Source organism: Clarias gariepinus, chromosome 18, assembly GCF_024256425.1.
Source record: "Clarias gariepinus isolate MV-2021 ecotype Netherlands chromosome 18, CGAR_prim_01v2, whole genome shotgun sequence".
In the NCBI taxonomy this organism is placed as follows: Eukaryota; Metazoa; Chordata; class Actinopteri; order Siluriformes; family Clariidae; genus Clarias; species Clarias gariepinus.
The window spans coordinates 12,378,521-12,402,629 of NC_071117.1; the positions used below are offsets into that span (position 1 = coordinate 12,378,521).

At 40.7% G+C, this 24,109-nt stretch overlaps 1 protein-coding gene across 1 annotated transcript in view; it reads right to left on the bottom strand.

The window, feature by feature from the left end:
- pudp (pseudouridine 5'-phosphatase) overlaps positions 1-24,109 on the bottom strand; it is a 42,804-nt gene that overhangs the window by 14,503 nt on the left and 4,192 nt on the right. The window contains exon 3 of the mRNA XM_053476664.1: positions 23,699-23,928. Coding sequence (XP_053332639.1) covers positions 23,699-23,928 — 230 coding nt within the window. The remainder of the gene's footprint in view (positions 1-23,698; positions 23,929-24,109) is intronic.

The window sequence follows — 24,109 nt, forward strand, 5'->3', positions numbered from 1 at the left end:
AATTTATCAAGTAATACTGAAAATTAGTTGGACAAAGAGGTGTATAATTTTGGTTTATGGCTGAAGATGTAATTATTTTAGTTCTACCTTAGTTCCACAAATCGCACGAATTGTGGGATGAGCGGTTCAGAGAGCAACGACTTTAAAGTCAGAGCACCACAGCAGAGCTAACTTTCATGGCAGTGACAGAAGCAGTAGTGCAAATATAGAATCAACCATCTAAAACGCAGACCAGATACAGTAACAACAAAAACTGAAAGCAAAGCAATCAGGGGTACCTTGCATCTACACATCAGCCCAGAAATACCAAGTCTAATAAAGACTCGAGGCAAAGTAAGCCAGTGAAAACCAAGAAACACAATGCCAAATAAAATAGTTAAAAAGGAAGAACAAGAAAAGAAACAACAGATGAAACCAAAAGGAACACCAAAGAAGATTAAGCAAAGAAAGGCCAAGAAAAACAAGGAATTCAATTTTATATGTCTAGCGCTGTTACAAAGTGGCTTTACACAAATCTAAATTCTGATCAGTTTTAAAATTAAAAATATAAAACATCATGCCCAATATTTTTTAGGCACTCGTGCTGTGGGTTGCAGTATGGGATCTCCATTGTTTGTCCAGCGCATTCTACAGATGCTCGAATTGAAACCTGAACTTAAAGGAGGGATCAACATCCGTGACCTCTTTGCCCGCTAAGCATCATACACGAGAGGCTGTGATTCACTGAGGGCGTTTTTTACATTAGGGCACCCAGGATCATTTCTAAGAACACCTGACCCCAGTGATCAGTGAGATCAGTTGTTCAGTGAGAACAGAAACGTTTTGTACTCGGAAATCGTGCCCGAGTCTGTTGGAAAAGGTGGTCTTGGGAACAATACAGCGTACTCGGGCACGGACTGAATCAGATATGAAAGACAATAATACCTAAATTGGACCCGGCATTTTTTGATAAAGTAGCAAGGTGAGAGCACTGCTCTTGACATTTTATTCCGAAATATCAATAATCTTAGACATCGCACAAAGAATGACTTATTCTTCCAATTAACCAATTCCCTTCTTCCGTTTTGTGTTTAATAAAGACTCGCAAACCAACTAGGTGCAAACTGGCACCTGTTGTATTAGAGGGTAAAAATACCAAAAGTGTACCAAAGTATGGAGAAAAATAATGTGAATGCTGGTCAGTGGGGTAGTGGTGATCATTCCTGAGCACGGTACAAAACAATCATGCTTAGTGTGAAAGTGACCTAAGTTTTCCGATACCTTTCTATCATGGACAACATTTACTTTTTTTTAGTATTTTGTAGTACATTGGCTTTTCTGTGGGATCGGTGGTCTCTGCATGCATACATAAGCCTTGGGTGCCCATGACCCTGTCATCAGTTTACTGGCATATAATTGATACTTATTGTTATTCAGGTTACCTGGCGTTGTTGATAATGATATGTCTGTTCGTTGTGAATTTAAAATAAAAACATATACATATGCTTATCATAAAAATATGCTTTATACTGTAAATCCATTTAATTTACATGGAACACCAAGAAAAATACAGAAATGGAAGATAAAAGAAATGAAGGCCAATGAAGTCTAAGGAAATCTTGATCTGTCACAAGCAGCAAACTAATGATAACAAAATCACCAATTCATTGTCTTAAACATGTCTGAGAATATTGGTCAGGACATTTGTCCAGCACATCCGTAAGCTTTATTGATGAAAGCATCAATGCTGTTTGTGCAGTTCTGTGCAAAGAAAAAAAGATCTTAAGTAACTCATCTTTAAAAAAGCTTTAAAAAAAAAAAAAAAAACTTATTTTAAAATAAAAAAGGTGGAGTGGCGCTGGCATGCTGCATGTGTCAATTAATCTTTCGTTTTATATCTCATTTCCCGGAACTCGGTTGGTCTTTCCCCTAGATGAGGATAGGAGATTGATCAATACTGCAAAGCTTCTCAGCAAACACATAGACACAAACATACTTGAGTTCTGCAGCCCACACATCTTTCAAGAGGTTGTGAACTCTGTAAAGACTCCCCACTCATGCTGCAGGTTTGATAAAGTACCCAACAGAGATTTGAGCAGTAAAGCCTGAATGAGGAAAACTCCTCTGATGGGCTGCTGAACAAATAGATAAAACACACACACTCACATGCACACTCATACACACCCATGTATACCGTACAGTATGTGCGTACACCTATGCTGCTTCTGACAAAATCATTTCTCTAAGAAACTGACCATAAAAGAATGCACGTCCTCGTGGATTACACAATCAGGATTCTGACCGTACTTTAAGAGCTTAACCGATTATACACACTGCCCTCTGAGGTTTCAGTGACAAACAAGTCTTTATAAGCCATAATAGAAAATATACTGTAGTACAGCCACAGTTCAGCAAGCCAACTGCTTTAATGTTTGTTGGATCAAATACAAAGAAACTGCTTAATCTTAAGCAGATGCAATAAATCTTACTGTGTTTCAGTCAGGTTCTTTATCAAATAGCATCATTATGTCCAACATAGTTATGTTGCTGATAATGCCAACAAACTGGCTGGCATGATAGTACTCGCTACTTTGTGTAGTTCTGGGGAAACGCGTTGGCACACGATTGCACAAGTTATTTCTCAAAAGATATTCCAATATATCCAATCTATGCAAATCTAGCAGAATATTCAAAATCACTGGAAAATAGAGTCATTTGATGCAACGCCAAACAGTACTACTATCTATTTCTGTCAATCTATTAATATATTGTCCTATCAAGCGTGTGCGTTATCTTGTTTGATAGCTCGAACTGAATTTTCCCCAGCTAACACAAATCTACGAGGGTGAGTCAAAAATCATCCACACTCCAGTGATATTAAAACTTTTGTTGTCTGCACTCTTATAACGCTTTCTGTTCAAGGCTACTGTCTCACCAGTCACAACGTGTTACATCAGTTCATTTGTAACTGGTCATTTGTCAAGCAAAAATGTTGCCCCTCTTGTGATTTGCAAGAAAAAAGAGCAGCATGCAGGGATTTGTTTTTTGGGGTCTTTTTTGGAGTTGCCGGTGCCAAAACAACACACGGAAGTGCATAAACACAAGTATTTGGATATCTACAAACAAAATTTGGACCCATACTCTAAGCAAGGCCAAAGTTTTTTTTTTAAAGAGAATCAATACTGGTGATGAGACACGGTTTCATTCCTACGAGTCTGAGGGTTAACGGCAGAGTACGGAACCATCAGCTAAAAAATTGATGCTTACAATTTTCTGGGATTCTCAAGGGCCAGTATTGGAACATTATCAGGGAAAAAGATGCAACAATCAACAGTGCTCATTACAGTGAGACGCTTATTTGAGAGCTGAAGCCTAAACTTCAAATAAATGCAGAGGACTGCTATCCAAGGGCGTTATGATCCAAAGGCGTCTGCCCACACTCGACACTCGGCAAAAACTTTGTATTGAGGCGTTAAAGCATCTTCCTTATAGTCCCAGTCTTGGCCCATCAAACGTTCTCGTTTGTTTCCCTAAAAGCAGTCCTACAAAGATGAATATTCATTTCATCCTTGACACAAAAACATTAAAACCTAAAACATTTTTAATAAGGGGACACGTAAGCTTGTTGACAGATGGACAATGTGCAATCTAAAGCAAGGAGTTTATATAGAAAAATTATGTATTTGTTCAAAATAAATTCTACTGCCAGAGTGTGGATCATTTTTGACCCACCCTTATAGTATTTATGCTTGCGTGTTCCACAGGTTACATCCGAGAAAGCAGATAAGACAGCATGGATCAGAATTGCTTGTGGCAGATCAGGAATTTAGGTTAAATTTCCCCCTGTGTCCCTGGGGTGTACTGAGTCACTGGCTGTTTATGCGGTTTCTTCGATGTGGTAAAAAGGAATCAGAGATGTAGCCCCATATAAAAAGCCAGAATCTCAATCAAATCCGGAGAGGATTATTATTATTAGGACTAGGCTGCTTGCATTTGTGTTTATGTATATAAGTCCACATTTTTACTAAATCTACAGAAAACAGAAACATGCAAAGCAAACTTATAAATAATTGGTTTAACAGATTTTGCACATCTTGTTAAGATTTTTAATAGTTGGTAATTTACTTGTTTCATTTTACCAAAAAGCAAAAAGATATATATATATATATATAATTGAGATATTTATAAAATTGTGATAGGGCTGCAATAAAAATCTAATCTAGGCACCTAGGTATCATATTTATATCCTATCGAATCATCCCTAGTGATTCCCACTCTTACAATATTTGTATTTATTTATTTATTTATTTATTTATTTATTTTCACTATCGAAAGTACCCGTCGCTCATGATTAAAGAGTTTGTAGAAATAGTTAAAAGGTTTAAGCTAAAAACAAGCTGATCACCTTCAATGTTATCAGTGATATTTTTATTTCTGGTTGAAGCCCATGTACATGTCCCTCTGTCTTTCTGGACAGAATTTTCTGCCTAACTTATTAATACAAAGATAAAACTATTTGTAAGGTTGTAGATCCCTGTTAAAATTAGATTAAATCCGGCACATGACTTTTACTCACCATTTTAATTTTAGCCCATAACTCTGGGCTCTCAGTTTGGGTACTTTACTCTGTTTTATATGTTTGCTTTAACGACCTGTGTTTTATCTCATAGTGGCGTTCCACATTATCAAGTTTTATTAATACCACGGTTTCGGAAAATTTATGACAAACTTGTTTTGAACTTCCGACAGGAAAAATAAACATAAAATGTATAAAATGTAAAGAAAAAAGTGTATAAAAAGTGTATAAAATGTAAAGATATAATTAAAAAACGTGTTCTGACAAATGTACAGACAAAACCTTTCTTTTATTTATATAGAAACAACCCTATTCCTCCCATTCAGTTCTCCTCACCACAAAACAGCTTCCAACTGAAGTTTAGGGCTCCTCCAAGGCACATGAAGCCAGCTTCCTCAATTTTTTGCATCCAGAGCAGAGTAATACACTTTGAGCCTTGTGTTATCTGCCCACTTTCACATTCATAGATGGCTATGATTGGTTAGTGTCACTCAAATTTACAGCAAAGAGAGAAGATGCCATCCCTCCCACACTGAGAGCGTGGCCAATTTGGCTCCCTCCGCTCCCGGTCATCGAGAGTTGCGGCACTGTCAGGATCGGAGCCCGATATCATTAATGGCCCATTTTCACTTGAGTGAAGACACCATTTATTTTTTAATAAATTCACATGCTGACATTCTCTCAGCTGTACTACGTTAGTGTACCAGTATTATGACAGATGACGCTGAAATACAATTTGCTGTCTGTATGAGAGATGGCAGCACGGCATAGCTCCCACCTGTGTTCATGAACTTTCACTCTTCGCATTAATCCAAATGGAACACACCCTTTGCAAAGTGCGGGTTCCCTTCAGGCTGTTTTCAACCAGGTGTTGACAAGTTAAAAAAAAAAAAAAGCATCCTTCCTTTGAAGGAGGGGGTCCGTTCCCTAGCCTCCAGACAGAATAGAGATGAACGAGTCCGTGTTCATTCATTACTCACCTGTGAGCTGGTGCTTCCGTACCTCGGGAAAGAAAGCCTACTTGGTATTCATTATCAGTAACCCTATCTTACTTCTTCCCATGAATCAAAAGAAGGCCAGACATCCCTGATCACACTCTTTGCTTGTACTAATGCTCACATTGCTAATGCAAACCAATCAGATGCGGCTGGGTCAAGTCTTGGCTGTTTCCCACCGGAAGCCGCATTACTGATCAGGCTCGAGCGGTACTCTTGTTAAATGATCAAAAATGAAACTTTGATCATTTTGATCTGAGGCAAGCTTTAAAGAACCAAAAGTGGGAAAAAATGTTGTGGGGAAAAAATAGAAAAATCTCATTTCTGAAAAAATGTGTGTACAGCATTCGTTCATTTTGTTATGCTTTTTTTTTTTTTAAATGAAAACGAGATTTATTTTTATTGCCACACACATAAGCAAAAGGTAATTTTTTAAATAAAATAATTTGTAAATTTTATACAAATTTGTCTGTAACTTTTTCTACTTGTTTGATCGCACGAAGCCTGGATATCCAATATTTATGAGTCCGGCTATTTAAAAAAAATAGATAAATAAATCTTGGAGAACACTGCAGTACATTTTAGTATCTACCAAGTCGACCTAGAAATGTGAAAGATGTATACTCTAGACATTTTTTTTTTCAAATAAAAAATATGAGAAAATAGAATCAGCATACACAGAAATACATTTCAGCAGAAAATTCTAAAGAGTTCTAAAACTCTCACAAATAGCTGAAGAATTACATTATGACAAGGATGTGATTATACTCTACTTAGTAGTTTTTCATTACTTTCATTTTTAATTCTTGTGCGCTTTAATCTTGCATACAATGGTACCCCGGTATACAAATTTAAAACATGTTGGATTAAATCTCCTTTTCGAGTTTATAAGGGACATTTCATATTGCGAAACACATTTTCACACGTAAATGCTGTAACGTAAATGCTGATAATGCATTCCAGCCACCCAAAAATATTACCAATATTACCAATTTCCAACATTTATAATCATATTTTTGAATATAAAAGCAATTAAAACATTTTAAAAAGATGTAAATAAAGTAAAATTTGAAATAAATAGGCATTAAACCTGACTTAACCTTAATTTATGATTCCTCTTGCCACCACCAGCTTGAAAAACGAAACTAAATTGGCTCTGTTTTCTTCTTGCGATAATTTTTGGGACCCATGGTAAAAACTCACAAACATGTGTGTAAGCTTCTCTTGGCTTTCCACTGACATAAACAAGATTTGAACAGCTCCCACACGAACACGCTGAAATGTGTGCCGAAAACACTTCATATGTTGAGGCGAATTTCTTGCTGAATTTTTGTTCTAAGGCGGAAATTCGCGAAGCTTGGTGTTTATATGCCAAGGTACTGTGCTGTGTTGGTTTGATATCAGCCGGTCAGTCAGAGAATAGTAGATAATAATGAGCAATGGAAAACATAATGTTACAGTTTATGAGCACGTAGAATCATAACAGAATATCACATTTTCCGTCTCTGCTAAATAAGAGACATGCTGTATTTATTGGCTTTGTACACTGCATGTTGAGTGTGTTTGGATGCAGTGATTCTTACTGTTTCTGTTCTTGCTATTGTTCTTGTGTGGTGTGGGTGAGAAGGTGAAATAGCTGTGGAAAAATCTGAGAAATATCTATGTGAAGAGGAAGAAGAAGAAGAAGAAGAAGAAGAAAAGAGAGTAGGGTGAGGTGAGGAGCGGCCACACAAAAGTGAAAAGAACATCGCTTGATGTGGAATCCAATTTTTTGTAGCGTGAATTTTTAGAACATATTCACGTTGTGTTTTTACGCGAATATCTGTGGTGGGTTTAATTTGCCTCGCTTTTCCATACTGTACAGTTTATTTGCATTGTTCCTGGTGTGTAAAGACTTATACGTTTAATTTCAAAGCACAGACACTGAAACTTGAAGCACAGACTGAAGATTATTTTCTAAAATGATTAAAGATTAATTAGAGATTAAAGACGGGTGCTAAATAGAACCAAGAGATTCAGCAACAGGATGTGACTGATTGCTCATTTGATTTTGTGGTTAAAAACATTTTGCTCCTAAATGCTTCAAGAAATGTGTTAAATTAGGTGTTTGGAAGCAGTTAAAGTTAACTGTTTGATACATAGATCTGGGTAATGTACAGTGATCGGCTCATGGTTTTATTAATGTGGAGTTTATTGTATGATTTATTAATTTTTTTATTATAATTTTTGCAGGTCATACAATAACCAAGTCTGGCTATGGCACACCACGTGTTGAAAATGCACTTGGTTATTATGGATTTATCTTATTTCACTTGTGACAAGCGATTCTAATAATTTGTCTCGTAAAAAGGAAATTCGTTCTTTAAAATGAGGAAAAGATCTGCATCCTTATTCTTTATCTTCTGTATTAGATAGCAAATGTGTGATTACTACACACAATAACTTTTTCGTCTGATAAGAGAAAAAAAATAATTCCCTTATTGCTTAATTATAATCAAACGGATAATCTGAACACTTCAGTTAACAATTTGTCAAAGGTATTTTTAAACTGCACTTTAAAACTATTGAGTATTTTCTATAACAGCATGTCAGTATAGACCCACATTCCAAAGACGTTCCCAAATTGCCCGTAGTGTGTGAGTGTGTGTATGTGTGTGTGCCCTGCGATGGATTGGCACCCTGTCCAGGGTGTACCCTTCCTTGTGCCCTAAGCCTCCTGGCATAGGGTCCAGGTCCCCGCGACCCTGAATACAGGATAAAGCGGTATAGAAAATGAGTAAGTGAGCATGTCATAGAGCACTTATAGTGCAAGTTATATGAATTTACTCGTTTTAAAACATTACACCACACCTTCACTGACTATTTCCTATAATAGCACACTCCAAAAGTATTCTTCCTCAAACTTGGAACTAGGAAGTGGAACTTTATGGAAAAGTCTCACACACACACACACACACACACACACAGAGTGACGGGTCCCAGTGCAGATATAGTTTTTCGCAACGATGCTCGACCTGTTAAATCAGTGAAGCAGATTTAAATGTTGCATAAAACTAGCTATAAGCCAGTGGGTGTCTATAATTAGACACTTGTAGCACATGGCATGAATTTGTCTTACACTTTTTTGATACTGTCTAATATCAGCTATTAAATCTAGGCTTTTAGAACACACACTCAGAGTAATGGCTTCATCAAACAAGCACACTTGTCTAATAAAGCACTCATGTAGAGTCTCTTTACAATCTGAGAGTGGACAATGAACAAGCCCTTCTATTAATGACTTAAATTTCCTTATTTAATCAACAATACTTGATACACTGTAATTAAAAGTGTGTTTTAACTTTAAAACCTAACTACACTTTTCATTATAATAGCCCATGGTCTTTTAAATTGCATTTTACTTCCTTTACTTAGCCTTTCCTTTTACTTGTGGGATGCACATCCAGGGCACGAAGCTCCTGTTCCACCACATCCCAAAGATGCTCTATTGGGTTGAGATCTGGTGACTGTGAAGGTCATTTTAGTACAGTGAACTCATTGTCATGTTCAAGAAACCAATTTGAAATGATTCTAGCTTTGTGACATGGTGCATTATCCTGCTGGAAGATCCCCCACACCATTACAACACCACCAGCAGCCTGCACAGTGGTAACAAGGCATGATGGATCCATGTTCTCATTCTGTTTATGCCAAATTCTGACTCTACTATTTGAATGTCTCAACAGAAATCGAGACTCATCAGACCAGGCAACATTTTTCCAGTCTTCAACTGTCCAATTTTGGTGAGCTTGTGCAAATTGTAGCCTCCTTTTTTTATTTGTAGTGGAGATGAGTGGTACTCGGTGGGGTCTTCTGCTGCTGTAGCCCATCTGCCTCAAGGTTGTGCGTGTTGTGGCTTCACAAATGCTTTGCTGCATACCTCGCAGCAAAGCATTTGTTGGTTGTAACGAGTGGTTATTTCAGTCAAAGTTGCTCTTCTATCAGCTTGAATCAGTCGGCCTATTCCCCTCTGACCTCTAGCATCAACAAGACATTTTCGTCCACAGGACTGCCGCATACTGGATGTTTTTCCCTTTTTACGCCATTCTTTGTAAACCATAGAAATGGTTGTGCGTGAAAATCCCAGTAACTGAGCAGATTGTGAAATACTCAGACCGGCCCAACTGGCACCAAAAACCATGCCACGCGCAAAATTGCTTAAATCACCTTTCTTTCCCATTCTGACATTTAGTTTGGAGTTCAGGACATTGTCTTGACCAGGACCACACCCATAAATGCATTGAAGCAACTGCCATGTGATTGGTTGATTAGATAATTGCATTAATGAAAAATTGAACAGGCGTTCCTAATAATACTTTAGGTGAGTGTATATAACCCTATAAGTCGAATGTACAATGTGTGCAATACAGTCTCTGAAAATGTGCAATACACTATGTATAGTTTATGTCTAAATTCCAGCATAATATATCTCTGACTGCTCTTATTTATATTCATGTATATACATATATACATCCTTATATTTATATTACTATGCTATCTTTGTGACTAAAACGGGACCTGGGTCCTAATTTCGTACCAGAACATGGAAGTGTGCTGGTATGACAATAAAGAATCTTTAAATCCTTAAATCTTAAATAAATGTCTAAAGATTTTTTTATTTTGGTAGACCATCAATTGGCTTTCCTGCAGCTAACATAGACGACTAGTAATTAGTGATGTTGCTTTGTTGATGTCACCATATTGGCGCATGTCAAGCATGAATCAAAGATGGTTGTTAGTTCTAATGAAATTTACCATGCCAGGGAATTGCTGTGTGTTGAACTGAAAAATTCTGCTCTCGATGATAGAAAATAACTGCCCTGCAAACCTGTCCTGATGGTAAATAATCCTAATTTCAGAAAATCTTTAAAAAATATAAAATATATATATTTAAAAAATAAAGGAATCACAAAAAAAATGGAAAACAGTTGACAGATTTAGTCAAGTAGATTGATATGCTTTACAACAAATCTGACTTACTGTACGAACATGTTCCTGGAAAAGAACTCGTTTGTAAGTAGGGGACAACCTGTATTATAATCTGTTTAAAAACCTTTAGCTTCAAACAGTTTTACTGGTGGGGTTGTCATGGTTATTACCCAAAGTAATAAATATAAGAACTTTTTTTTTTTAAGAAATTTACTTTGTGTGTCTTAACATATTTATAGAATATGTCTAAATACCTTGAGTGTATCAAAGTGTTGACGTGTATAATTTGAGAGAGTTTTAACATTACAAAAATGTACGCCATGGCTGAGGGAAAGTCCAGCAGGGAGCGTTTATGCAGGTGTGTGAGATGTTCTTGTCTACCTGCTAGTTCATCTGACAAATATAAAAGAAACATTTTTTCTTTTTTTTTCAGAACATAGTAACACGAGAGCTGGAGAAAAGCTTGAACTTTCTTCTGAAATAAGTCCAAGTGTAAAAAAAAAGAAGAGAGAAATCAATCAGCCGTTGGCTATTTAGTTCTTTCTAACAGCTTGAAAGCCAGAAGGTTATTCCTTGGAGTCAGAAATAATTTAATGTCTTGGAGACAGATTCTTAAATCTGATTCTAAACACACGTTTAACATTCGGCTGTCTATTACTAGTCATATGGAGAGCGTGGATTAAAATATATAGTGCAAGAGTTTGATAGAAAACGGGATAGTTACACATGCATTTGATTAAAATTAAGATCTTTGACAATGCGTTTTTCAAATGTCTGTCTCGCTGACTTAAATCGTAGATAGAGCACAATTTTCAAAGCGCAGCACATGGACTAGGCGGGTTGGAGACTACGAATGTCATGCACACTCAATCGGCGACCGGCACTAGGACCCGGAAGTAGAGCAGTCGCAAATCAGGAAGTATAAGAGGAGTAAACAAACCACGATTCAGCGCTCAGTCATTGAGTTCAGCCCATGTCGGTTCTGGTTGTCCATCATCGGTTCGTGAGTACTCACTTTATTTGGGTTTTGCTTTCTGATCTTGAGTGTGTGTTTATAGGACGCGGGTTAAATTTGTGTTTTTCCCTTGCTCCCCTTTTGTGAGAGTCCTTAGACTAACAAGCGTGGTTATCCTACCTACTCGCTCTCTTCCGCGTTTGGGTTCACCATCCACGCTACATTGGGCTAATCGCTAAAGCTAAGTCATCTGGTCGCCTAGGTTAGTTCACCCTGACAGAATGACTGAGCCTAAAGCGGTGAACCCAGCGGATTACGCGCATCTCTGCGACGTGGTTGACCAGCATGCCGAGCTAATCAATAAGCTAACCGGGGATATCGCTACTCTGCGCCAGAGCGTCCAAGATGTCGCGGCCTTGCGCCGCGAGGTCGCGGAGCTCAGGCGGGAGAACGCGGAGCTCCGGGCGGCTGTTGACAGCGCGGCGAGCCGGCCTCCCGTCGCGGCGGTCGCGGCTCCGCATCACCCCGCCCCCCCCCCTTCTACTGACGTCTTTCTTGCTTTACCAGAAAAATGGAATGGCACGGACGGGAAATGTAGTGTGTTCTTAACAGCGCTCGATCTGGTGTTTGAGTTTAATTCCACCAAATACTCCACCGATCGGCTACGCATTGCTCTTCTCGTTTCGTTGCTAACTGGGCAGGCAGCAGAGTGGGCCACGGCAGTGATTAAATCAGACTCAGACACCGCCCATTCTTATAATGAATTTACACGACAGCTTCGACTCACCTTCGAACACCCTGCGGGCGAGGTGGAGACCGACACCAAGCTCTATCACCTGCGGCAGGGTGGATTGTCCGTGAGCCGCTACACCGCGGAATTCAGAACTCTCGCCGTGCAGACATCTTGGGGAGACGCCGCGCTCCGGACATCCTACTACGAGGGGCTGGCGTCGCGCATAAAGGACGAGCTTGCCGGACGAGAGCTTTCAGCCACGCTGGAGGGACTAATCCAGCTAGCCCTCCGCATCGACCAGCGCCTTCTCTCTCGTCCGAAGCCAGCCCCGAGGACCCTGCCGCCTGCTTTCACCTCTCACCATCCTACACCTCCATCACCGACCATTTTCACTGCTGCCACCACTGGACCTGTCGGATCTCCACCTCCTGCCGTGGTTGACACCGGAGCCGGGGAACCCATGCAATTAGGACGCGCCTCCCTGACTACAGCAGAACGCGCACGCCGGTATCGAGAGGGGTTGTGTGCTTATTGTTGGTCCGCGGCACACCACCGGGCGATCTGCCCTCTCCGTCCGGGAAACGCGCAGCCCCGGTGAGCCGGAGGAGAAACTCACCGGGCTCCCTCCAAATCTCCAGCACCATCAACACAACCACCTCTCGTCTTACTATTCAGGTAATCCTCCAATTTGGCCACAAACGAGTCAGAAGTGCAGCGTTCATCGACTCCGGTGCCGCCGGCAACTTCATTGACTCCACTTATGCCAAAGAACTGGGGGTAAAAATTGAGGCGTTATCCCAGCCAGTGCAAATCACCTCCGTCGACGGTCGGCCTCTGTCATCCAGCCCCATCACCCACCAGACTCAGACCATCACCCTCATCATCAACCAACACCATGAACCCATCCAATTCCACCTCACCTCCATTTCCTCACCTCCCATCATTCTCGGATACCCCTGGCTGCTACAACATGACCCTCTCATCTCATGGACAAAAAATAAAATCCTTCAGTGGGGGCCGACCTGCACTGAGCTGTGCCTACGGGACCCAGCTGGGACGTGTTCCACGGAGTCCGAGGCCCCCGATGTCGACACCAACGCTATTCCTTCCACCTACCGTGACCTGGCTGCAGTCTTTTGTAAACGAAAGGCTACTCACCTTCCACCACATCGCCCTTACGACCTGGCGATAGAGCTGCAGCCAGGTTCTGTTCCCCCCCGTGGCCACCTGTACTCACTGTCGGCGGCTGAGACACAGGCGATGGAGGAGTACGTCGCCAGTGCCCTTCGCCATGGAACCATCCGGCCCTCTTCGTCACCAGCGGCCGCCGGCTTCTTCTTCGTGAAGAAGAAAGGAGGAGAACTTCGCCCATGTGTCGACTATCGGGGGTTGAATAAAATCACCATCAAAAACCGACATCCGTTGCCGCTCACCAACTCAGCCCTGGACGCCCTCTCTGGTGCCACCGTGTTCACAAAGTTGGACCTCCGGAGCGCCTACAACTTGGTGCGCATCAGAGAGGGTGATGAGTGGAAAACGGCCTTCATCACTCCCACAGGACATTATGAGAGCCTGGTCATCCCCTTTGGACTATGCAATGCACCCTCGGCCTTCCAACAATTCATAAACGATGTCCTGAGAGACATGTTAGGCCGATGGGTGTTTGTATATTTAGACGACATCCTCATCTACTCTCGCACCACCGAAGAACATATCCAACATGTACGGGCAGTTCTTAAGAGATTGCTCGCTCACCAGCTGTACTGTAAGTTGGAAAAGTGTGCTTTTCACCAGCACTCCACCACGTTCCTGGGTTTTGTCATCTCGTCCCAGGGTGTGGCCATGGATCCGCAGAAACTGGAAGCTGTCCGTCATTGGCCCCTACCCAGGACGCTCAAACAGCTCCAACGGTTTCTGGGGTTTGCGAACTTCTATCGTCGCTTTATCCGGGGCTACAGTACAGTTGCAGCACCACTAACCAGTCTGACCAGGCCCTCCTCCCATCCCTTCCATCTCACTCCTGAAGCCATCTCCGCCTTCCAAGAACTCTGTCATCGCTTCACCACGGCACCCATTCTTCTTCACCCAGATGCCAACCAACCGTTCGTTGTAGAGGTGGACGCGTCAGATGTGGGCGCTGGCGCTGTTCTCTCTCAGCGAGGTCCAGACCAGAAGCTACACCCCTGTGGCTTCTTCTCCAAGAAATTCGACCCCACTCAGCAGCGATACGGAGTAGGGGACCGCGAGCTGTTGGCCATAAAGTGGGCCTTGGAGGAATGGCGTCACTGGCTCCAGGGCGCCAGTGAGCCGTTCATGGTCTGGACGGATCATCAGAACCTCATCACCATCCGGAATCTAAAACAACTCAACCCACGACAGGCACGGTGGGCATTGTTTTTTGAACACTTCAATTTCCATCTGTCATACCGCCCGGGCTCCAAGAACACCAAGGCCGACGCCCTCTCTCGTCAACAAGAAGAGGAGATGCCCCGGGCGGACCCCGTGCCTGTCATCCCCACCTCACGGATCATTGCACCCATCCACTGGGACATAGAGACAAGGGTTCGCCAGGCTCAGGCTGCGGAGACTGGGCCGGCAGGTGCGCCGCCTGGACGACTCTTTGTTCCTCAGCGTCTGGTCCCCGAAGTTCTCCAGTGGGGCCACTCCTCGCCCGTCGCAGGACACCCAGGGACTCGGCGCACACTACAGTTTGTGAGACGGGCATTCTGGTGGCCCACCATGAGAAGGGACGTTGAAGAGTTCGTTCAGGCGTGCCCGGTGTGCGCCAGGGCCAAGGACTCCAACCAGCCTACTTCCGGAGAGCTCCAGCCTTTGCCCGTTCCCCGACGGCCCTGGACGCACATCGCCTTAGACTTCATCACGGGCCTGCCGGTTTCCGAAGGAAAAGACACCATCCTAACCATCATCGACCGGTTCTCCAAAGCTGTACACCTGGTGGCCCTCACCGGACTCCCATCAGCCAAAAACACTGCTGAGCTGATTTTGGAACACGTAGTCCGCCTGCATGGGTTCCCCAAGGACATCGTCTCGGACAGGGGGCCTCAGTTCACCGCCCGGTTCTGGAAGGCCTTCTGCCGTCTGATCAATTCCACCTGCAGTTTGTCCTCCGGTTACCACCCCCAGACTAACGGTCAGACGGAACGGGCCAACCAACAACTGGAGCGCTACCTGAGGTGTTTTGTTTCGGATCGCCAGCGCTCCTGGGCCCGCTACCTCAAATGGGCCGAGCTATCCCACAACCTCCACGTCTCCTCAGCCACCAACCTAAGTCCATTTGAGGTATGTTATGGTTTCCAACCTCCGATGTTCGACCATCAAGAACCGGAGGTTGATGTACCATCGGCCCAACAGTTGGTCCGTAGGTGTCGGCGGTTATGGACCCAAGCCAACCTCGCCATCCAACGTGCCAATACCACCTACGTCGCCCAGCATCGCCGCCGACACCCTCCGGGACGATTGTACCACGTAGGTGACAAGGTATGGCTCTCCACAAGGAATCTGCACCTGCACACAGAATCCCGCAAACTATCTCCCAGGTTCATCGGCCCATACCGCATCACCCACCGGATAAACCCTGTCACCTACCGGCTCCAGCTGCCTGCGGCGCTCCGGATCCACCCAGTTTTTCACACCTCCCAACTAAAGCACTTCACCACCTCTCCAATGAATCCACCCACCCCCCCTGCTCCTCCTCCCCGGATTATCGACGGTGGTCCCGCTTACACTGTGCGCCGGATCCTCGACTCACGCCCTCGGGGCAGGGGCACCCAGTACCTGGTCGATTGGGAAGGCTACGGCCCCGAGGAACGATCCTGGATTCCGTCCCGGTTCATTCTCGACCCCGAATTAATCCGGGACTACCGTCGTCGGGTATCCTCCACCCCAGGACCGTCAGGAGCCGGTCCTGGACAGGGGGGTACTGTCATGCACACTCAATCGGCGACCGGCACTAGGACCCGGAAGTAGAGCAGTCGCAAATCAGGAAGTATAAGAGGAGTAAACAAACCACGATTCAGCGCTCAGTCATTGAGTTCAGCCCATGTCGGTTCTGGTTGTCCATCATCGGTTCGTGAGTACTCACTTTATTTGGGTTTTGCTTTCTGATCTTGAGTGTGTGTTTATAGGACGCGGGTTAAATTTGTGTTTTTCCCTTGCTCCCCTTTTGTGAGAGTCCTTAGACTAACAAGCGTGGTTATCCTACCTACTCGCTCTCTTCCGCGTTTGGGTTCACCATCCACGCTACATTGGGCTAATCGCTAAAGCTAAGTCATCTGGTCGCCTAGGTTAGTTCATCCTGACAACGAAGGTGTGAATACAACTGTCAAGATGGCTGTAACAAAAAAATTAATAAAAGAAGGACCATAACTATAAACAAAAAAATGTGTATTAGATTGTAAACCTCTTTTTGCAAAATAAATCAATGACATAAGAAATATGACCTACAGTACTTTATATTCAGAACTAAGCCCACATTTTGGCAATAAGTCAATTTTAAATAAATAAATGACAACAGAAAATCTCTAAAGCTACATTATTTTCTGATACTTCATGGCACTAATACCAACAATTTAAAGGACATGGAGAATCTTAGTATTAATCCATAAAATAGTGATAAAATTTGATTCAGTTCTGTTTATATTTCCCTGTTAATTATACAAGGGGTGTTCAAGTCAAACCAGGACTTATAACAGAACACAATTATGAGAGTAAAAACTCCCTTTATTTTTTTCTAAAAAAAGATGTTTCATCAGCGCCGCCCTTCCTCATCTTGAAATTTTTACCAAAAGTGGGTTTGATTGTCAGCATTAACTACATTCAGATTGTTCTCATATTATGTAATATTATGAATGTCATCTGATACACACTGCATTCCTTTGTACGTACTTGCCGAAGAATAATCAAAATCAGAATGTGGCATTAATTAATAAACAGGACAAGAACATGTCAAATCTGAGCAGATGAAGTGTTTAAACATTGTACTTTCTCGAACAGGATTACGGTTAGAGAATTTTAACTTTGAAACAAACTACAGAGAGCTCGCTGAGGCTGAAAATGGTAAAACGTATGCAAATGAAAAACTTTTTATTGAATCTATTCTTAACTGCAGCTTGAGGATATGCCAAGTGGTATAAAAGAATTTCACACCAACAGTGAGCTAATTGAGAGTGCTAATGGCAGGGGAATGGAGGGAGAGAGAGGGAGAAGGGAGGAGAAGAAGGAGGGCATGCCCTTTTGCGTAGCTCGGATGAGATTTTCCAGCCAAGCTCTGACGAAGTAATGTGAAAGAATGCGATATGTGGCGAACGCGACAGGATTCGTGCAAAGTGTTCTTGCACGCCTGCCTTTTTTCTTTTTTCCTTCTCTCTATTCTTTTGTCTTTCCTTTTCTCTCTCCATCACGTTCGGCCTCCTTCTGTCATCGTCTGTCACATCTGCATGCCGTGCCCAACTTTTTTCTTCTCTCCCTCCGCCCTTTTTCTCTCTCGCTGCTCTCTCTCTCTCAGGTGTTTCTGTGGTGTTTGTGCAGTTCACCTGAATTCGCAAGTATTTCACCTTCGCAAAATAAAAAATATATTAAAAAAAACAAGAAAGGAATGAAAAACAAAGAGCTGTAGCTGTGCAGGTGCGACATGACGCCTCCTAAGCCGAATGAACAAATGTTTCATGAGCAGAAAGACAAAAAGAGATCCAGGATCAATGGGTTTCCGATTATGACTTCAGCCCTCTGGGAGCTTCGCTTGTGCGAGAACCCCCTGGAGAGGCACTTAGCTCCTCGCCTAACTACTTTTAAAAAAAGAAATCCTTTTATTCGTCTAAATGTCTCCTTTCCATTTCTTATGTATCTCCCTCTAGCCTTTTTGTCTTTTTTTTGTTCTTTATTTTTATTTCATCTACATCTACTCTTATTCCTGTCTTTCTCTCTTGCGCTTTCTCATCATGTCGACGTGCCAGCGAGGGGCACGGCATCGTTCACTACTCCACTATTCCTCTAAGCGCAGTGTGGAGTCTCCATCTCTCTCTCTCTCTCTCTCTCTCTGCATCACATTTATATCTCATCAGGAGAAATGCAGCACTGTTTAGCACCTGGCTGCCTGTCTTCCTTCCTAGAGCCTTAAAAAGCTTCAGTCATTTGGCAACAGAGGGCGATTTATCAAACGTTTCAATCCTGAATCAGTGGCAGATCTGCTGCCTCTATGTCACAATTCTCATGGTAAAAAATACACACAGTCGGGTTTGTAGAATATTCTGATCGTACTTCAAAAACAAATGGAATAGAACATAACAGGGAGTCCTGTTATAGGTAAATAATGCTACAATCTAGGCAAGTATATATATGATTTCCAGGGACACTGCACACAAGGCAGGGAATTCCCATGTACTTAATCGGGTTTACAGACACCCATTTAGATCTACACTGATTCACAGTATGTTAAAGGTGTCCTGTACAAGGGGTTCTTTCCTCCTTTTGTGATTTATCAATAAAATAAAGTTGAATTTTTGTGTGTGAGTAGGTGTGTGTGTATGCATGTGTGCATTAGAGTGCGAGAGAGGCTTGTGAAAGGATGATTTAGTGATAAACTGATGTTCCAACCTATAAATGAATAGCTAACAATTTTTATATTATATTTTATTTATATAAAATTATATATTATTTATTTCTATATTTCTTTAATCTGGTTAAAATCATTCAGATTACAAATCCCCACAGGTCTGTTTACATGGACACTGATCTGATAAGAAGCGAGTTTACATGCTCAAAGCATTTTACTCATGTGTGGTTCGAAAGGTCTCAGGTTCAAACCCCAGCATCACCAAGATGCTACTGATGAGCGAGAACCTGAGACCTTTCGAACCATACTGCAGCACCTTAACCACTGAGGTCATTACATCTCACATTCATGCATACTTGCACACTTTGCCGGACATTTATATTTAAATTCTATATCAATTTCCACACAAGTTTCCATATTTTCCATATTTGCACAGCCATATTATCGTTATTTTGTACAGCTAAGTTTTTTTTATATTTGCATATATTTTATAGTTCTTTTTATCATAGCTACGTTTTTCTATATTTTATTCTTATTCTAATCTTTAATTTATTTCTTATTGATAAGCTTGATTTTAAGGTCGGTCATATAAGCATTTTACTGCATATTGTACTGTGTATGACTGTGTATGTGACAAATAAAACCTAAATTTGAATTTGAGCTACTCCTAACCCTTTTTGAAATGCGTAAAGTGGTTCTGCTCACTGTGACGTGTTTAATCTGCCAGAAATATAAACATCGAGGTTAGTTTAGGCTTTCTATTTTTCAGTCTCATTTATCCCAACAAGAGAGAAACGAGTGTTTACATGGCTAATATTTGCCTATTGACTAGATTATCAAAGGTTTACAGCACTTCTCTCAATCCCATTGAAATCCTCATTCTGTTCAGGCCGGATGGGGTCAGATTGTTCCGAGTGAAGTGTTTACATGACGTGGTTTTATTCTGATAGGGTTGTTGTTCCCGTTATTAGTGGAATATTGGGGTTCATGTAAACACACCTAAAGTGACATGCAATTAAAGAAAATTTGTGTTTTCTTTATTGACTAATCATGTTGGTGAAAATATTTAAATCAGCAAGTTAAGGGCTGTAAAAGTAAAAACATCACAGTTTAAAAAAATTCGATTCCACAGGAATAACTGTCAAGGTACAAATTACTGTAGTAGAACCAGAATCTCTCTCTCTGCTTCTTTCTGTCTTTCACTGTTGCTCTCTCTCTCTCTCTCTCTCTCTCTCTCTCTCAATAAGTGGATTGTTCTCATACACACACACACACACACACACACACTTTAGAACAGAACAACTTGAAAGGCGGTCGCCTACGCACAAGACTCACTAATGACAGAAAGTACAAAGTGGCCTAAAGAGGGTTACATTTTTCACAGAGTTCATGATTACTTATGGCAGTGTAGATTCTCTTCACCATGCTATTTATGCTACCCTATGATATGATATGTCCTTAAAATAGGACAAGACGGAGTGTTAAGGAAGCCTCTAACAGACTGAATAGAAAAATCTCACGACTCACGAATCATCTACTTGAATCTGCTAAATGTTTTAAATTCTACTGAGTACAGTCTTGCTAGTACAGCTTTATAAGAGCTAGCAAACTGGTTTGAATTTGTCATAATGCAACACCAAAATGATTATCCTATTTTTCAGATAAAGCATTTAAACAAATAAAATCTAAAAATAATATACCAAAACAACCATTATGTGAGTTTGTTTGTCTTAAATGCTAGATATGTTGGTTAGTTTAACTGGCTAGTTTAGCATGAGTGTAGCTGGCTAGTTTAGCATTAATGCTCTGTGGAGGAAAGAGCTGACAATTTTTTTGAAGTTTAAATTTGAGAATAAAAGAAAATATACTACTGTATTAAAAAAAAACTGAAATATTTCAAATTTCATATGACAAACAAATTAGAAATTAAATTGCCTAGCACATTCACCTAACTTCTATTAACCGTCTTTGTTTGTGTTTTTTTTTTTTTATCCATACACAATATTAAAATGAATCCCAAAGAAAATAGAAGTGTTATTATTATTATTAGTAAATATGTAATAATCATAAAAAATGCTGCCTTAAACACCTTAAATTAAACAAATCTGAGAGGATTTTCCTCAGACCTGGACTCATCACAATATTGTTGTGCAGATAACGGTTGATTTACATGTGTTACTGTAATACAATTATCATAAAGACAGCAAGAGAGAGAAAGTTTGACATTACTGTTACAGTTATTGCTCTCTGTAATTCTTCTCCCTTTTTTATTGAGTTTTACAGCACTGTAAACTGAAACATGTGTCCTGTTAATCCCAAACTACAGATGACTTTCCTGTCAGACTTTCTTGGCACATTTATACAAGGCAATTAAACATAAGAATTCGATCCCTTACAGAGACCAAACAATAAATAAATCTCTCAGCTACCCATGTACTGGGATAGATTAAACGATCAATCTCTCTACTTGATTTTAACCAATTAACTTCAACACACTGTGTTTGAGAATGCAGAATTTACATAAAACGGTGGCATAATTATTACAGATGAGACCATGGAAATCAAGTCATCTGTAATGATGTTGCTTGTAATAATTAGAGAGAAAAAGAAAATCTGTTTTCTGTTTATCTTTTCGGAAAACATTTTTGTTGTTTTGCAAAATTCTGTCTTAATAATCAAGCCATTGCTACAGTGTGTGTGAGAAACTGTAGAAATTTGACATGAGATAGAAATCAAGAAAGCAAAAGTTTGCATCCAAAACTCAAGTACATCTTGATTTTTTTTCCCCTGTAAAAAGATGACAATCCAAACATGAACTGTAACAGAAAATTATTTTAACTGAACTACATGCAAGTAACAGAATGGTGAGCAACTGTAAGTACAGTACAAGGGGGGTTTGCGTCAAACCAGGACTTTCAATTGTGTAGAATAACCACCTTTATTATAATGCACTTATAATGCACTTATTCAGGCATTTCACTAGTGCTTGGATACCATCAAGGTATAAAGTTTTTCAGTGTACCGGTGCCTTGACCAAACTGCCTGCTTCACATCATTGTCCCTGCAAAAAACATGACATCACTGCACAAACCTCCCAGAAGGTCCTTTATTTTTATTTTTTTTCCATTAATGGTTTCAGCAGCATTCTGTTTTTGCAAAACAATGCACAACCTCATACTGAACATTGCAGCAACTTGGCAAGAAGATCCTGCCACATTTCTTATACAGTCCTGCAATCACTTCAAGCAATTTCCACATGTTTGGGCCGTTAAAGTAGTTCCTGGGAGATCAGCGTTTTTTTTAAGTGGAGCTGGCAGTCCAGGTTTGACACTCCCTATATTTATTTTTATTTATATTTCTTTACGAATAATATATTGTGTTAATTGCAATAATAAATGTCTTGTCAGTAAAAATCCAATCTTTGTTATACTTATTTCATGATAAAGGGTGCACAAAGTTTTGCCCTACAGAGGAAAATAGAATATAATCAAATGTTAATCACCAGATTAAAGTGACACTAGTACTTGAATACTGTTACCAACATTTATTACTTTTCTATAACAGCATGTTCTGAAGTGGTTTATTGCTCTTCTATCACAATAATTTATATATATATATATATATATATATATATATATATATATATATATATATATTTTTTTTTTTTTTTTTTTTTTTTTTACTTTTGGAAGCATGGTGTGTAAAAACGTTTTTCTGTTTCCAGTTATTGCTAATGTAGACTGCCAACAAAACAACTGCTGACAGTTTGAGGACAATGCTAACAGTTAGCATTTTATTTAAAAAGATGGCTTGACCCATAAATCAAAGAATGCAATATCACATGACATAAAAATGTCTAAATGTTACAAAGTGCTGACACCGGAGACTCCTTTCAAACTCATATATAAAACATCACCATTAGAGTTACATGATTTAATCATTTATGCAATTTAATTCAAGATTTGCTGGTCAATTCAATTAACAGAATAAAGGGGTTATGTCATTTTAGAATTTATTTATTTGTTCATTGATTCCTTTTCTATACCGCTTATCCTGTACAGGGTCGCAAAAAGCCTGAAGCCTATCCCAGAAGACTTCAGGTATGAAGTGCGGTACAAGGTGCCAATCTCTTGGAGGGCACACCCACTCACTGGGGCACCATGGGCAATTTGGCATCATGGGCAAACTCCACACACACAGACCAGAGGCGGAAATCGAACCCTTAACCATGGAGGTGGGAGACCACAGTGATAAACACTTGCAAACAACCATGCCACCTTCAGAATCGATACATGCTTATTTAATTATTTAGGTAAACTTAATGAAATGTAAAATGGTCCAAAACTGACAAATTTCATGAAAAAAATTATACCTTTTCCAAAAAATAGAAACTGTTCAAGGATAGAAAATGGTAGAATTTTGCAAGAGTATCACTTCTCCTTCTTATAAGAGTACCAACATGTTGATGCAATACTGGCACCTACTAAACTGGAGTATGGAGCAGAAACAAAAAGATTGATTTTTCCTCGCATGTGATATGATGTTTAGACAATCGACAACACAATTTTAACATTTATTAAATACTCTTAGTAGTTTTAAATACTTTGAAGACAAATCAGACAGTAATTATTAGTGCTGATTAATTGAAAATCGCGATGCACAAAAATCTAGAGAGTCTACTTACGATCCACCGCTCTACACACTATATACATTTTTTTTAATATATTTTTCCCTGTTTATTATAGCTTCAAATGATGTGAAGCATCTAACAAGACCCTGCATGTACTAATATAAACCTGTTGTTTGTCTTGCTATCAAAGCCTTGCTATTAAAAAAAAAAGAAGAAGAAGAATTGTCACTGTATGACTGAGCTATATTGAGAAATCAGCATTGGTGTTAATGACATTCGAGAGTGCCATACCTGTTCTGGGTTTGCTGGGGGGTCAAACCTCTTGGCGCACACCAGGAACGCGTCAGGATGCGGCTTCCCATTCTTCACTTCCGGGTCATCTCCGAGGACGACGTGACTGAACAAGCTGAAGAAGTCTTTATGGCGGGTCGTTTTCATCTCAAAGGTCACACCGGCGGAGCTGGTAGCCACAGCGATGGGGATTTTTTGCTTATGAAGATGTGTGATCAGCTTCTCCACACCTGGTGATTGAAATGGAAATGCGGCATGTTAGAATGGAGACTTTCGGGATAGAGACCCGAGGGTCCTAACAGATGGCATCCAATCGGATTTGCACAAGTTGAAAACTGTCACTTAATTAGAACAGCTCCTTGACCCGTGTTTTATTATCCTGAACACTGAACTGATGAAGATGGCTTTTTA